Genomic DNA, 17,995 nt, shown 5'->3' with positions numbered 1-17,995 from the left:
CCTCTGCCCATCCCCGTAGCATCCTGCAGATGCCTCTCCTAGCTTCAGGACTGCAGGTATTAAGAGGATAGCATCCATGGGAGCACCGCCAGAGGGAAGGACCTGTAAGGAAAGAAAAACGGCAGGCTTCCCCGGAGACCGGAAACCACACTGAATTGGGAGGAGAGTGTCCGCCCTTTTATTCTGTAGGTTTCCTGTCTGTGGGGGGCGGATCCTCTCTTGTGGTGCAGTCATGGGTGAAGGGAAAAATGAATACAAGGCACTTACTAATGTATTGTTATTGTCCATTTTGCTGGCCCTGAATCATTTTTTCATCTCATTATACACTTCTAGTTTCCATGGTTACGACCACCCTGCGATCCTGCAGTAGCAGCCATGCTTTCACACCATAGGACAAACTCCAGCCTATGCGCGCTCCCAGCCACCAGAGAGGCCAGAGCTTTTTCCTATAGTGTGCAAGCACGGCCACCACTATTGGATTGCAGGGTGGACATAGCCATTGAAACGAGCAGGGTATAATGTGATGGAAAATTAATCCAGCCAGCAAAGGAGGCAATATGGATAATAACAATACATTAGTAAGTGCCTTGTATTAAAGGGGTTATCCCATGACTAATGTAAAAAAATGAACGTTAGACATCATATAGGACATGACAGTCTCTTTCTAACAAACCTAGAACCAGCCCTGTCCCTCACATGGATCCAGAGATCTCCTCATTTATTGCTCTGCTAGATTCATATCAAGCTAATAGTTCAAGGAGAGTGTCCTTTCTGCTGCAGCTTTCTCACCATCACAACTCAGGAGGCAGTTGAAGGATGAAAGTGGGCAGGACAAAGAAATAAGAAAAAAACCGCAGGAGGTGATATGAGAGGGAGGGGTGACTGGAGTTACACAAACATCTGGCTGCGCTCCGCTGTTTCTTTAAGAGCTCATGCAAATTGCGGTCCCCAATGCATGGGCACCATCTGTGTGGCTGCCGCAGACGGATACAGGCCCATTCAACTTGAATGAGTCCGTGATCTGTCCGCACCGCAAAAAAGTAGAACATGTTTTTTTTTTTTGGGGTGCGGAGATATAAAACCACCAAAGCACTCCATAGAGCTTCCGTGCCTCCGTTCCACACCGTATCATCCGGACTGCAGACCCATTCAAGTGAATGGGTCCGCATCCAAGATGCGGTGCACAAATGGCCGGTGCCTGTATATTGCGTACCCGCTATTTGCGGGCCGCAATACGGGCCTTGCCGGCACACATTCGTGTACATGAGCCCTAACTCTCATAGCCAATTTTCCGGTGACTCGGGGGCGACACTGTTTGCGTACTTCCAATCCACTGCCATGGGAGTTACGGGAACAGGGGAGCGCAGCGCGTTCAGCAGTATCCATAACATGGCCAACACTGGCTGGTGCTTAAAAACGGATATTAAAAATAGATGGCAGGAAAACGGATGCACAGTGTTTGTTTTATAGTGGCCATTTGTGTGAATGTAACCGAATACAACGACTAGCTAAAAGGTTTAGGACGACCAGACTCTGAAACAATCCACACAGCCAATCAATACTTTTACCGTACAGCAAAACCACTTACCTAATGCTTTTTTTTTTCTCCTCCTGACGTCCTCTACTCGTACAATCATCTTCTGTTCTCCGTTTGTGATCTTAATGCATTCAAACCAATTGAAAGTTTTTGTAGAGGAAACCCGACACACAGGAGTAGTAGGGCGTCAGAGATTTAGAGTAATCAAACGAGGTTTGGAAAAAGATCTCCCCGTAGACACAAACCTGATGGACACACACGGCTTGTAGAGACATCTGACAACTACAGTATACTGTGAGCCATGCATCTATCCGTCACATTACCTGGATAGAAAGTAAACCATGACTGTGCCGGTTGATGGACTGCAATCAGTGATCTTAAAAATGCATGATGCAGAAAGTATACGGACCAAATTTTGTAGGACACATTTTCCATCCTATATCATGCCTATTGGCCTTAGTCTCTAACTAGACTTTTTTTTTTATTTATGCAAAGAATATATTTGCTAGAACTGGAATAGCCCTTTAAGAGCACTGTCGAGCAAGATCTAACTTTATATAAATATTGTAGAACAAAGAACTGACAGTGCTCAAGTCTTATGAGATGAAAGGGGTTATCCAGGAATTTGATACTGACGGCCTAGCCTCAATAACATTTGTACTGCAGCTCAGTGCCACTCACTTGAATGGGACTGAGCTGAACAAAGGCCACGTGACAGATGAACGTGACCTCACTGGCCGAGGAAGAGGCTGCGGTGCTTACCTGAGCACAGCAGCCGCTTCCAATAGCCAACCTTTTAGTGATCTAGGTTCGGTTCTCAAGAATCAGAGAATTAGTGTATGGCGCCAATAATATTGCTGTGGGAAATTGGCCTTATTTTTGTGTTCTCCATACCTTTTGGCCATTATTGGGTGTGATATTGCAACTAGTGATGAGTAAATGGATTTTGGATGCGTCATACAAAGTCGATTCGCGTAAAACTTCGTTGTAATACTGTATGGAGCAGGAGCTCCGTACAGTATTAGAATGTATTTGCTCTGATGAGCTGAAGTTATTACTTCGGGAGACTTTGTGTAATAACTTTGTGAATTCATTATTACTGTAAAAACCTTGATACCGAACTCTGGTTCAGTTCCAAGGTACCACTTGGAACTAAAATCAAGGTTTTTTACAGTAATAATGAATTCACAAAGTTATTACACAAAGTCTCCCGAAGTAATAACTTCGGCTCATCGGAGCAAATACATTGTAATACTGTACAGAGCTCCCACTCCGAACAGTATTACAACGAAGCTTTATGCGAATCGACTTCAATTCGCTCATCTTTAATTGCAACTCATCCCATTCACTTCAATAGAGCTGATCTTTAACATCAAACATGGCCAGGTGTGAAGCAGTTTTACAGAAAGGTCCTATGTTTTACTGAACCTGTACCAGCCCTTTAGAGAGATGGCCACCTTTTAGATACTGATGATCTATCCTCACCAGCGCCCCCCAGTGAACAGCTGTTTGCCGCAAATCGCCGAACATGTAACCGTGAATGGAGCAGGAAGCAGAAGACGTCATCTACTGTGTAATGGCAAAGTCGGAGTACTGCAGCTCATCTCCCATACAAGCGAATGGGAGTATAGGTCATCAAGAATCAATATCTAAAATGTGGATCAGAATCTGATCGGTGGGGGGGCTGACAATGGGGACCCCCATCGATCAGCTGTTTGAGAAGGCACGGGAGCTTGCAGTAGCGCCGCAGCCTTCTCTCAGCTCACCAAGCACAGCGCCGTACATTGTATAGTGGTTGTGCTTGGTATTGCAGCTCAGCCACATTCACTTCTATGGGGTTCTGAGCTACGCCTACGCCATGTGACTGGTGTACATGAAATCACATGGCCTAGGCTAAGCTGTGGGAAAGCCGCAGCGCTACTCCAAGCCCCGCTGCCTTCTCAAACATCAGATCGGCGGGTGTCCTGGATGTCTGACCCCCACCGATCAGATACTGATGACCTATCCTGAGTATAGGTCATCAGTAGAAATGTCTCAGAAAACCCCTTTAAGAATTAGAATGTTTTCCATACAGCGTGCAGAACATACTGGTGCCATGTAATACATGGAATAAATTCATACAATATAATACAACCACCATATCACAGGGTATAAAGAAATTTGTTAGCATGTTTTTTTTTTATTAGTTTTTTTTTTTTAAGTGCCTTCCATGCATATCACATCCGTCAGCAACAATCCCATGACACTTTTCATAATGATACAGCACCGCAGTTTTACAAGAGTTTGCGCTGCATCTTTTTCAGCAAATGTATTAAACCGTGCAATAACAAAAAAGGTATAAACATTAAAACACTGACTGTAGAACAGCAGTACGGGGGGGAAGGTAGTGTTGCACAAAAACAAAAAACAAAAACAAAATAAACAAAAAAAAAAAAAAGCCAAATCCATTGTCATCACATATATACAATATAGATATGTACACATAGATCATCCTCTTAAATGAACAATATCAAAATAGTCTATTCCTATTGAATCCCCTTCCTAGAACTGAGTTGCGCTCCTTGGACAGGACAATCAGAAGAGAATTATTTACATGAACAAAACGTACAATGACACAGACTCACTAGGGCCACAAATGCTGGGATCGTACGGTTTGGCTGGAACAGCTCTCACTTCTTATACAATGACAGAGGAAGGGGGTGACAGGTGTAGCAGAGACAGAGATGGCGCCTTAGAACGTGGAAAAACTAAAAGGCCTCATTTGCTGTTGGAGCATAACAGGGACTTAAAGGGGTGGTCCAGGTTTACAAAATGGCAGCATTCTTTCAAAAACAGCACCACACCTGTCCATGGATATTACCGCTCAGCAATATCACACACAACCTGTGGACAGGTGTGGTGCTGTTTTAAAAAAAAAAAAAAAAAGCAGCCATATTTCTCCGATCCTGGACAACACCTTTAACGGGGTATATACTGTCTACAGGTATATATAGTGTGAGGGGGTGGGGGATAAACCTTACTTTCCTACACTGCAGTAAAGCAGCTAGAGAGGAGTGTAGCCCTGGTAGTAGTGACGTGCTGTTCATATGACAAAAAGCAACCACAGTGGAAGCTCAGCTTTAAGAGATGTAGCATTAGTCCCATCATTTCCATTTCTAGGTTAGAGCACTCAAACATTTTTCAATGGGAATAATTTTTATTAAATGCTCCTGTGTATAGATATTGCCATTGCATATTTATTATGGTGCCCCCTTGTGTTGCTTTGATTCCCTTTTCAAAACCTGTGCCCAATGCATCCTGTGCTGGTGAGATGAAGGCACTTCTACACAAAAGAAAGGATCACTCCTCTGCTTGGGTACAGGAGGATCTGAGCAGAGGGACTGAGCATGTGTGACCACTGACACTGGACATATTAGGTGAACGTTGGGCAAGAGAATCAGATGAACACCAGGAAGCGCCATGACTACTATGTAACAGCAATGTCTAGACATAGGAGAATTAATTAAAAAAAAAAAAAAAAAAAGCCAATTGAGAAATATTGTCTTATGTGATATAACCCGCTATTAAGCCTAACTTGTCACTATGACATCAGTGTGATGTCTTTCTAGAGTTACACTAGTGTAATCACATACACTAAACAGGGGCTGAAATATCAGTATTGGTTCCGAGGAGTCACATGGTGTATCACTTGATGTCACTCAGCAGCTCCAAAAAAATGATCATGTGACACGCTCCATTCCTCCTGGGTCTGCAGGCTGTCACATGATTGTTTTCAGAGTGGATGAGGAGGGGTCACGTGATACGCCACCCGCACAGCACACTCTCACGTATATGTATTTTTTATTTAACATTTGCGCTCCTGTAAAATAAAATTTATTAATAGAAATAAAGAAACTGAAAGGGCCTGTCCAGGATTAGAAAAAATAAAGTGTCACTTTTTTTTGCAGAACAGACGCCACACCAGTCCACAGGTTCTCTTTGGTATTGCAGGTCAGCCCTATTCAAGCGAGGGAGGTGCAGTACCAGACACAGCCTAAGGACTAGAGTGGAACTGTTACTGGATGTAATCATTTTGATATTATACATACCTGGAAAACTAAATACTATGGTGGAGTACTAGTCTTGCCTCTCTAGGACTGTTCTGTTGGGGGATGTCTCGAGGCTTATCTAAAATGCATAAAACCACACAAATGCATAAACCTCTCGGTGTGGTATTGGGGAGGTGGGAATCACAACACCGATCAATGGCCACAAATCACAAAGCCCACTCACTGACGGAAGAACCCCCCGGACTGATCCAGGATTATATAATGCCTCCCCCTACAGTAGATTTACTGTATACTGTACCCAATCTTACCCTACAAGAGTATATGGCGTGGGTATCTAGTTTACATTTCTTGTTTTGCTAACCCTGTAAAGCCTTTTAAAGGTAGCCAGTGTTTAAGAAATGCCACCTTCCCTTTAAGGCATCCTTAATCTGATGCCTGCAGTAGACAGAAGTGCCCATCAGACGGCCCTGCTAAGGTGGAAAATCACCTTCTAGGAGTCCTCTCATCTGGCGAACAGAGCAGAGAGGTACAAGGACATCTACAACCATGAATCCTAAAAACCATATATAAAAATATTCCTGGAAAGAGAGTGGTGCTGGCCCATCAAGGAAGCGTACCCATCTTTTGGGTATGTGATATCACTAGATTGGTGGGGGTCTGAGCATGGTCCCCTTGGGTGGCATTACAGGTAATAGATGGAGATCATGGCAGTCAAACGTCCACCGATCAGGCAGTGTTGGCGCTAGGCCATCCCCTTTAATAGAGGGGAAAACCCATTTAATTGACACTTTAGGGTCATTTAGTGATTACCCTGGCACCGACTACCTCAGCTATGGTTGTTTATTGTGCAGATGCCCTAGTCCAGGCATGCTCAACCTGTGGCCCTCCAGCTGTTGCAAAACTACAACTCCCAGCATGCCCGAACCGCCTACAGCAGGGCATTGTGGGAGTTGTAATTTTACAACAGCTGGAGGGCCACAAGTTGAGCATGCCAGCTCTAGTCTAATGGAGGTAACGAGCTCCCTTTAAAATAAAATGATTTACATAAAGCAATAAATCACACTAATCTAGAAAAACATAACCGCTTTCTTCCGGAAACAGCGCCACACCTGTCCATGGGTTGTGGCTGGTAGTAAAGTTCCACTTTAAGTGATTGGGGCTGATATGCAATACCATGCAAAACCAGTGGACAGGTGTGGTGCTGTTTCTGGAAGAAAGCAGCCATGCTTTTCTAATTCTGGAGAACCCCTTTAAGGCTCTTGCAAACTACAAGTTTTCAGTCCATGGTCTGGGGCTGCATACCTTGAACAGTTTTTATTTTTTAATCCTGCTGTGCAAACTGCATGATATCATCATTATTTCCTACTGTTACATAAAATTACGTATTTACACATATATCTCTGTCCTAAAATAACATGGGCAGGTGATGGCACCTATAGCGCCATAGGCACGCATCTGCTGATCCAGACTGCCTGGCATCGGTGCCCTTTGCAACCAATCAGAGCTCGGCTTTCATTTCGTACACTGCTCTGTGCTGTGATTGGTTGCTGGGGGTTTACAAGGCCGGCATATGGATAAATTGTCCCGTGCCCCGGCTGTCCTATATTTATAAGAGAATAATTTATACGATGGTCTAAAAGTCTTGATTCGACGACTAGGGAATATGCTCTAAAAATGTAAACATAATGATATTGCAATGGCGATATTGCACACGTATGAACAAAGAAACGACAACACAGAAGCACTGAGTGATCGGAGACGGAGGAGCCTATAGTACAGGCAGTATGGAGCCGTGACTACGTGTCACTCATCCAGCATACCCTACAAGAAATGGTAGCAGCTTTCTTTACTAACAGTGGATGCTGGGATTTGTAGTACTACTGCATCTTGTCCCAGAGCAGCGTCACCCCTGTACATGGGTAGTGCCTGGTATTGCAGCTCAGCGTCATTGATGTAAATGAACACGGACAGGCGTGGCGCTATATTTGGAATCCTGGACCGTGCCTTTAAAAGAGAGTATTTTCCCCATGGCAATCAATCAGATCACCACATTTTTATCGGACAGCTGGAATCTCATTGGTTGCTACAGTCTCTGCCACGACTTTGAACCGCTTTTTATGAATACGTCCCAGCGTACTTACATTTTATGCACGTTAATTTCTTGGTGACAGCTACCCATCAAGGTGAAGGTGGCCACAGATGTCGAATTTCACTCCAACGCACTAATAAATGTACTGAATGGCAGATAATCAGAAGTGGTTGCCAGCTGCTGAAGTACTACAACTTCCAGCATGTCCTGACAGCCACAGTTTGGAACCACTAGTAGGCACTAAAATCCAAGGTTCCTTTGCACAAAATCCCATTTACCATGAAGACAGGAGCAAAGATTGTGTTCTTAGAAGAAGACGGCACACATGCTGGGACATGTAGTTCTACAGCAACTACCCCTGACCGTAAGCAGTAAAAGGTGAGAACACTTCAGTAAGTGACACAGTGCAGCGATTTTCACACCACGTGGACATACAAATGTGAAAACAAGTCCCCCAATCCACTCCAAGTCATTGATTCGGTAATCTAATTTAGGCCTCTTTCACACAAGCGATACGGATTGTCAGGATCTATTCAGGAAAAAACGGATTGTTTCGCAAACAAGTTTACTTTATGTCTGCAATTGCATTCAGTTCAGTTCTTCATGCGTTTTTTTGCACGAGTGAAAAAAAAAATAAAAAAATATGAAGAATTACAAACTACATCTTCTAGCAAACATCAGTGAAAATACATTGCATCCGGATGCCTATAGTTTTTCACTGAAGCCCCATTCACTTCTATGGAGCCAGGGCTGCATAAAAAACGCTGAATATAGAACATGCTGCAATTTTTACTGAACGCCAAAAAACTGATCATGTGCACAGACCCATTGAAATGAATGGGTCCGGATGCTATGCGTTTACTTCACGGATCGCCCCCGGATGGAAAACTAGTTTGTGTGAAAGAGGACTAAAAGTGGATGGTAACGGTCCAGTCTGGGGTTAAGAGGAGAAGGAGAAACCAAACCGATGATAATGGACAGAACGCAACAGAAATCTATGAAGCTTTGAATGGAACCACAAAAGAACAGTCTAGCAGGGGTTCATCCCACTGCAAGGAGATATTCTGTCAGCTGCTCCTTAAAGGGGTTCTCTGGGATTTTGATATTGATGGCCCGTCCTCAGGATAGGTCATCAATATCTGATCAGTGGGGGTGCGACTCCTGGCACCCCCACCGATCAGCTGTACGAAGAGGACACAGCGCTTGGCGAGTGAGGGGCAATCTTCTTTGAAAACTTGTATTGTAACAAAAGGAATGGAGAGCCCCTATGCAGTGTGTCACATACAGATGTATTTAACGTCCCCTCACATATAAGACATCTCAATAATGACATTCTGCCAATCACTGTCACAGTGTCATCGGATGGCGGTTGCTTTGTTATATGGCAGTGTAACAATAAAAATTCCTTCGAGAATCACATAACTAAACAGAAGAGCAACACAATGGCGCTACACCTAGCTCATATAAATAGACACAAAATGGACTGAGAGCGTCCCAAAAAAATGCCACCTGTCCGGGTAGGGATAATGAAATGCACGTAGATAAGTGACAGTGCTCAGGGAGATTCGGCCAGATTTCAGAAAGCAGAATAAGCTGTCGAGAATCACGGAAAAATCGGAGCGGCTCCAGCTTGTCAGGGAGACCAACATGATCCACAGGGGTGCTCTGCGACCTGCCGGAAAACTACAACTGCAAGCATGCCCCAGCAGGAGATACTGGAGGTTGTATTCTGAGAACAGCCCGTGAGCGGCAGGCAGCAGAGCACTGAATTACAGGTCAACTCATAAGCATCAATATCATTTCTCCTGCTACGCAGAGGGTTGATTGTCATCAGTGGCAGCCGTTCTTTGTGCTTTGCTCCGCACTTGGATATCTTTACCTTCCTCTTTTCTTTCACATCACATTCATGGTCACTTATACCAACAACACGTGGGGTAACAAGACAGTAGAGCTATGTGTCTGTAATGGCGCTATACAATAGAGTCCCAGTCAAAATCATCTTGGATGTCATCTGCAGGAAGGGGGCGACGTATGTGAAAATTTGAGGACGGCATCATGTGAGGCTGGTTCATTACTCCGTGGTGCCCTGTTAATAAAAAATATACATAGATATAATTATGCTTTTATAGTCAATGGCATTACTGCTTCGAAATGATTGTGTGTGCGTATAGCTACTGGAGAGGATCCCCTATATTTACAAAAATCTAAAGGCACCGTTAGAAATTTGGTTGGTGGATATTGTCAGCAGGATATTCCTTGTGGTATCAGAACCCTTACCTAACCCATACCACTATGGATGTTGGTACTAACCTCTTCACCACTGCAGACCACTGTCTAAACTGCACCTTAATTTATCTGGACACTGTATAAGGGCTCATTCACACAAGTGTGTGCAGTCTGGAAATCATGCTCCGTGTGTGAGCGAGATCCTCCGTTCTGGACACTGCTAGTCTTGCAGGAGTGCACTGCATTATACAGATTTAGGCTACATGCACACGACCGTTGTGTGTTTTGTGGTCCGCAAATCGCTGATCTACAAAACACAGATGGCGTCCGCATGCATTCCGCAATTTGCGGAACGGCACGGACAGCCATTGATATTACTGCCTATTCTTGTCCGCAAAGCGTGGACAAGAATAGGACAGGTTATGATTTTTTTGCGGGGCCACGGAACGGAGCAACGGATGCAGACAGCACACGGAGTGCTGTCCGCATCTTTTGCGGCCCCATTGAAGTGAATGGGTCCGCATCCAAGCCGCAAAAACTGTGGCTCGGATGCGGACCAAAACAAGGGTTGTGTGCATGAGGCCTTATAATGCTGTGTGCCTCTGCTGGACCTTACAGATACAGAAGCATACTGACAGCTTTATGTCCTAAAGTAGTTTTTTATCCTGAACACTGTATACAGTTGTAGCAAACACCAGACAAACATTCATCATTCTGTATCTCTTCAAGGTGAATTTGCATAGTCACTGCTTTTTAATGGCTGGCTAGCTAAGTGGGATGGGATCTGATCTATTCTAATCTTATCCAATCCCTCTATCCGGAGGCAGCCCGCGTCCCTCTATCCATCTATCTGGACACTGCCTGCATCTATTTATACGCACACTGCATACATCCATTAAGTAAGACACTGAATACATCTACTTATCCAGACGCTGCACACATCTATCTGTGCACTAAGTAACTTTTTTGGGCACTTAATGGCAAAATATATCTGTTCATTCTGTTCCAGTTTGGACAGGTTAGGTTTTTTTTTGACAGGTGAATTCTGTGCCAAAAACGCTGAGCAGCTGAGCTGAAACTGACTTCCATTGTTTTAAATTAGAGGCTGCGGTTTATGGTCATGACCGAGCATGATCATAAAATGTAGCCACTTGAACAGAAGTGTGCTTTCCCACTAAAAACAATGGGACATGGATGGATTCTGCATAGCCATCTTGTAATTTTGCTGCGGCATCTGTGCCAAATTCAGTGAACAAAATACTCTGCATGGGTGGGCCCTTAGAGGGACTAGTGCTCAGATCTCTAACTGCATTCCCAGCACTACAAGGGTCTTAGAGAGGGCATTTGCTGCAAAGGCAGAAAATACAAAATGAGTGTAATTTATTATCACATCTTACCTGATAGTACAAGTGAAATAGAAGAATGAGTAAATTCTATTAAAAGAGCATTAAAACTATAAAGCTCAGATATTTCAGCAGCTCCACTGAGCTAAATGGAGCAGCAGACACATACATGACTGCTGCTCCATTCAAATTGGGGAGCACAGACCCCCGTTCTGCTGATCAGCAGAGAGGAGAAGGGGGGGGGGGGGGGGGCAGAGGTCGGATCAGACACTTATCTTAGCTATTTCTCCAAGTCATTCTCTGCACTGCCGGTCGGTCATACTGCAGCTGAAAGTTTGCAAACTGCCTCAGTAACACGCACGATGATGTACAGGTCACAGCTACAGTTTTAAACAGAATAAATAGACGGCAGTGCACAGAAAGGCGCTGGAGAAAGGTAAATATTCAATTTTTTTTAAATACTATTTGTACAACCCTTTTAATACCACTGTGCACTGCCAGATACCCATTCACAATAATGTGATCCGGCCACTTCCTGGCATATATGCCGGCTTTAGGCCAGACAGAAAATGTGGCCGACTAACCGATTTTTGTGCGGGCCAAAAGCCAGAACATATGCCAGATACAGTGAGTGCGTCAGAGTGCTGGAGTTCACCTGGCCTACCTACCTTCTAAAAGGTAAACTTTCAGTAGATCCATAACATACCTGACAAGCCGGATGCTGTAGTGCTCATAGGGGGCAAATGAGTATAACCTGGGGGTCCCATCATTGAAGTAGGAATATTTTGCCTGGAGTCCAGATAAATATTTCCTGAGAAAAAAATAAAAATAAAATAATGTATTGAGCGGCTAATTCAGTATTATGTCTTGTGCTGTGGAGAATACAAAATGAACATCAGCATATACAATCCAAATCCATACACAGCTCTGTGTTACCAATGCACTTCTCCAAGTATCCCAAAAAGACACACTATTGGGAGAAACACTATTGGGAGTCCGAATAACCTCAAAAAGACAATCGATGACCTCCTTCCAAAAACCCTGTATTCCCAGACTGTGTACTATCACAGCACAGTGAAATAGGGAGGATTCTAAAACTCTGTTGAATGTTCATTTGTTAAACTTGGGATGAGAGTTTTCCCTCTATACAAAATTGGAGTAGGGGAATGTGTAAGCTTTCCCAAAATATGGGAATATAGGGCTGATATTCATCCATGGGGCAGTGTATTATAATTACTTGAACCTGTTCAAAAGGACAATCAGCAAATAAGTCTCCTAACAGAGATGCCATATTGGTTCCATTGATGTGCTTCAGTTTTGTCCCCATTCACGGTCAATTGGGACAAACCAGAATGGAGTGCACCAGAATACATTCCGTTCCGGTTTGTTGCGTTCCCATGCCGGATCCAGCACCAAAACCATGTAAGTTAATGGTGCCACATCAGTTTTTTTTTTTCTGGACACGCATGATTTCTCAGTTCAGAGAAAAGAGGATTTAACCAGTGGGGCATATCAGCCATATCAGAGAATTTATAGAGCATTTTGGCTCGCCTCCAAGGAGCATGACCGAGTGAGTGACGTTGCACTGCCGGCCTGACCACTGCTTTGAGTAAGCTAGTGAGTACTACTACAGACGATTAGGATAGTTTAACAAAGAGGGAGCCACTGCTTGAGCATTAAAATAAACTTTACACATAAAGACTACTGGGCTGGTGTAATGGGGTCACTATACACAGGGACATGAGGGGACACATTGATAATTACTGTGACACATAGGGCCATGAGGGGGACCGGCAAAAGATGCTATGTGTGTGTCATCCATAGATCCCCCATAACAGTGCGTCCTCCACAGATTTCCCCCCCCCCCCCATAACAGTGCATCCTCCACAGATCCCCCCCATAACAGCGCCATCCACACATCCCCCCCATAACAGCGCCATCCACAGATCCCCCCATAACAGCGCGTCATCCACAGATCCCCCCATAACAGCGCGTCATCCACAGATCCCCCCATAACAGCGCGTCATCCACAGATCCCCCCATAACAGCGCGTCATCCACAGATCCCCCCATAACAGCGCGTCATCCACAGATCCCCCCATAACAGCGCGTCATCCACAGATCCCCCCATAACAGCGCGTCATCCACAGATCCCCCCATAACAGCGCGTCATCCACAGATCCCCCTATAACAGCGAGTCATCCACAGATCCCCATAACAGCGCGTCATCCACAGATCCCCCATAACAGCGCGTCATCCACAGATCCCCCATAACAGCGCGTCATCCACAGATCCCCCATAACAGCGCGTCATCCACAGATCCCCCATAACAGCGCGTCATCCACAGATCCCCCATAACAGCGCGTCATCCACAGATCCCCCATAACAGCGCGTCATCCACAGATCCCCCATAACAGCGCGTCATCCACAGATCCCCCATAACAGCGAGTCATCCACAGATCCCCCATAACAGCGCGTCATCCACAGATCCCCCATAACAGCGCGTCATCCACAGATCCCCCATAACAGCGCGTCATCCATAGATCCCCCATAACAGCGCGTCATCCACAGATCCCCCATAACAGTGTGTCATTCACAGATCCCCCATAACAGCGAGTCATCCACAGATCCCCCATTACAGCGCGTCATCCACAGACCACCATTCGTTCAAAACCCACCAAAAGCACACCTTTTGGTTCAAAATATTTTTTTTCTTATTTTCCTCCTCAAAAACCTAGGTGCGTCTTACAAAGCAAAAAATACGGTAGATGGATTTGTGTAGACTGACTCTGCAGCGACCTTTATGTCCTCTTTGAGAATATCGACTGATGCTATATTTATGTCTATGTATTTGTTTGTATTCAATAATGATGAGTTTTGATTAATTTATGTGGAGGTATTTTTGTTTTGGAGGTTATTCACTGAGTGAGATAGGCCAACCCCTTTAAAGGGACACTGACAGGCCAAATCAGCATATATAGTTAGATATATCACATTACAGGTCTTATAGAGTCTTTTAAAAGCATATAACTATCCCCCCTGTCCACCTTATAAAGAGCGAAATATAAAGTTTTATAACCTGCTTCTCCGGTCAGCAATCTGCCCAAGGGGCGGCGTTTCATGTGAAAATGCGCCCAGCCAGCCTTCCCAACTGCCGTTCTTAAGCCCCGCCCAGCTCATCATTATTCACTTCGCTGGGCGGCGGCTAGAACTCTCCCCAGTCCCGATCCTGCGCCTGCGCAATTCAATCCCCCGGGCATCGTTCATGCCCAATCTTCTGCGCCTGCGCCCCGCCGGACGCACTATAATTAACCCCTTATATGATATGAGTGAGCAGCTCTCTGAAGCGCTGCTCTGAACAGTACATGGCTGAGGCTGCAGCTGCCTCGAAGACGCAGGCTGGTGTGTGTACGCAGGCGCGATCTAACGGCACGGCGGGGCGCAGAAGATTGGGCATGAACGATGCCGGGAGGATTGAATTGCGCAGGATCGGGACTGGGGAGAGTTCTAGCCGCCGCCCAGCGAAGTGAATAATGATGAGCTGGGCGGGGCTTAAGAACGGCAGTTGGGAAGGCTGGCTGGGTGCATTATCACATGAAACGCCGCCCCTTGGGCAGATTGCTGACCGGAGAAGCAGGTTATAAAACTTTATATTTCGCTCTTTATAAGGTGGACAGGGGGGATAGTTATATGCTTTTAAAAGACTCTATAAGACCTGTAATGTGATATATCTAACTATATATGCTGATTTGGCCTGTCAGTGTCCCTTTAAGCAGTTCTGGTGGTCATTAAATAATATATATATATATATATATATATATATATATATATATATATATATATATATATATATATATATATATATATATATATACCCTCAGGATCATTTAAGAAATTTCAAATGACTGTCTTACTGTGTCCCACCTCAGCAGCGATGGCGCGCTGTGAGAGACCCTGCTTATGCAGCTCAACAACCCGACCTCGTTCAAAATGGGAGAGTTTTTGCCTTTGTCATTACAACGTGTGACTACCTGACAGAAAATGACAATGAATCCACATCTTTGCACAGATTTGGCCTTTTAATAGGCAATGTGGTCCTAAAATTTTGATCAGCTGAAAAACAGCCTGTTTCAGTTTCATCGTTATTTTCAATTAAGTGAATGCTCAAAAAATGTTTTGTCTCACTCTCATTTCTTCTTGTTGCATGTTGAAGCTCTACTTGGAACCTTGTTAAGATCCAACAATGTAAAATAGGATTTTTTGCCATTTTTCAAGTGGTCTTAAACTTTTGATCAGGACTGTATCATCACTCGGGTCTTGAAATGTATACCTCTTCCATAGCAGCTAGTTCTGCCTCCAGTATAGCGTGGGTAGTCTCCCAAGTCCTTTCCTATGTGACGCTATAGCGTGTATAAGCATGCCCCGCAGTACCGCCTTAAATGCCTCTCACACTACAACAGGGTCTGAAGATCCCTCGTTAGAAACCCAATAGTCGGTCACACACTGCTGTGATGCACTAACCACATCTTCCACCTCTCCCAAACGCCTCTCCACCTCTGCGGTTCTGTCTCGTATCTTATCAATATCGTGGTGGAGGCAGGTTAGATCTGTTTGAAGTGATCTATTTTAGCTTTAAGTGCGGACTGGCAGCTTGGCATAGCAGACATTATTTTACTCAGGTCCACGTGGTCAGGAGAACTACCTTTCCCATTTCCTCCGTTTGGCTCATGACATCCACAAGTGCGTTAGGGGTAGGGGAAGTAGTGGAAGTGCCACTTTTGTGGCCAATGAATATCAGGTCTTGAATAGTGATTAATAGGGCTTCGCACCCCAGGTTACTTCACACTAATTTGCAGGGGTTCCCCAGGGATATCTCTCACCTCCCTTCCAATGAAAGCTCCAAGCATCCACAGGGCTCAGCAAGGCAGCATCACCTTTCTCCTCTCCCTTCTCCTTCAATAGGGGGTTCAAGATGGCGGGGCTGCGTGCCCAGCGCAGCTCCAAATACTGAAAGTCTGAGAGGCAGCAAACACTGGGGAGCCTCCTCACAACTCTCCTCTGTATCGCTGCAGCTCGGGGATCCACGGGGTTAAGCGGCAGGTCACAGGCAGAGCGCCATGCACTCACAGTGCAGGATGTAGGCAGGAGGCTGCACTGACCCAGCGGGACCAAGACGGGGGGAGAGCGAAGCCTAGACAGGTCTGTTCGGGGGCTGCCACAACTTGGGATCAGGCTCAGCGCCGCTGACAGACTGGAAACGCCGGATGGCCAGGATAACAGGAGGATTTCGTAGCAGCTGAAGCGCCAAGCTTCCCCATGCCATAACGGTCAGGCCACGCTCCGGATTGAAAAGAACTTGCGCTCAGTGTGATGACATCACTGCTCATTCACTTAATTGCCCGTTACTACTCTGATCTATATGAATCCAAGACATCCTGTACGAACAGTGACTTCCACTTACACTGTTATCCCCGTCAGACAGGAGTTACTTGGCCTCCCCAATTACCGCAGGGGAGATCAAGAGCAATTTTGAGCATGGCAGTCAGGAAGTCCCCTGGTCTGGACAGCTTCCCCCTGGAGTGGTATAAGTTAGAGGTGGATACGCAAAATGCGCGACTCCTCAAACTGTTTGAATATGCTTTTGAGCAAAATAGGCTGCCCCCATCCTTCATTGAGGCCACTATTGTGGTAATCCATAAGCCTGGAAGCCCCCAGACCAGTGCAGTTCATATAGACCAATTTCCCTTCTGAACATCGATGCTAACATTTTAGCAAAGGTTTTGGCTAAAGGGTAAGACTACAGATCTAAACCTCAGAAGGCTATTCACAAATCTGTAGGTTAGATATGAGAACGCAGGATCCCGGGCGATCGCCTCTCTTGATAACGAGAAAGCCTTCGACTCTGTTGAGTGGCAGTTCATGTGGGAGACACTGAGTTGCTTAAAGTTCCCCCTGTCTTTCATACGGTGGGTGCAGTTGTTGTATAAGGCCCCAAAGGCAAGAGTAAATGGCTATCTATCACGTCCCTTTAGGTTGCATAGGGGTACCAGGCAGGGATGCCCGTTGTCACCTATGCTGTTTGCCCTCATCATGGAACCTCTTACCCAGTTGATTAATACCAGTATGCTGATAGAGGGGTGGACAATAGCAGGGATACAGGAGAAGCCATTGTTGTATGCAGACGATATGTTAGTATATTTGGCAGATCCTGGTCCCTCCATAGAGGCGCTGCTGGACACGGTAGACAGTTTCGGAACCTACTCAGGGCTTTGAGTTAATTGGGCGAAGTCTAGCCTGTGCCTTGTTGATGAGGTGGACAGGGCGGAGGTGTGTCTACTTTCACGACTGGAGGTGATTGATTGCCTTATCTACTTGGGGATTCGGGTACACAGAGACTCCAGTCAGTTTTATCAACTGAATGTGGTTCCTACGATGAAATATATTCTGCGTACAATTGTGGCCTGAGAAAACCTGCCTCTATCACTGGTGGGCTGCATAAATATTGTTAAAGATGGTATTATTACCTAAACTGCTATATGTCTACAGAGCGACTTTAACGGAAATTCCCAAAACTCACTTCGAGTCCTGCGACTGTTGTGGCGGCGTGGACAACATTTGTAGAGGTGCATGTAGTGGGTGCGGGTGGCGAAACCTGGTCCCCATATATCCCACTGTGGCGGAACAAGCAGATTAAAGAACTCCTCCATTTGCACGACTATGAGTTCTGGCCCCAGAAAGGGGTGAGATACCTT

The 17,995-nt window shown here is 45.3% G+C and overlaps 1 protein-coding gene across 1 annotated transcript in view; it reads right to left on the bottom strand.

Moving 5' to 3' along the window:
- Positions 1-3,715: 3,715 nt before the first annotated feature.
- The window catches only part of FOXJ3 (forkhead box J3), a 136,652-nt gene continuing 122,372 nt past the window's right edge, over positions 3,716-17,995 (bottom strand). Inside the window, exons 12-13 of the mRNA XM_040428776.1 lie at positions 11,951-12,055; positions 3,716-9,761 (exon numbers count right to left, since the gene is read on the bottom strand). Of these exons, the coding sequence (XP_040284710.1) occupies positions 9,646-9,761; positions 11,951-12,055 (221 nt within the window). The 3' untranslated portion in view covers positions 3,716-9,645. The remainder of the gene's footprint in view (positions 9,762-11,950; positions 12,056-17,995) is intronic.

Source organism: Bufo bufo, chromosome 1 (assembly GCF_905171765.1).
Source record: "Bufo bufo chromosome 1, aBufBuf1.1, whole genome shotgun sequence".
Classification (NCBI taxonomy): Eukaryota; Metazoa; Chordata; class Amphibia; order Anura; family Bufonidae; genus Bufo; species Bufo bufo.
This window is presented reverse-complemented; position numbering and strand designations above follow the sequence as displayed.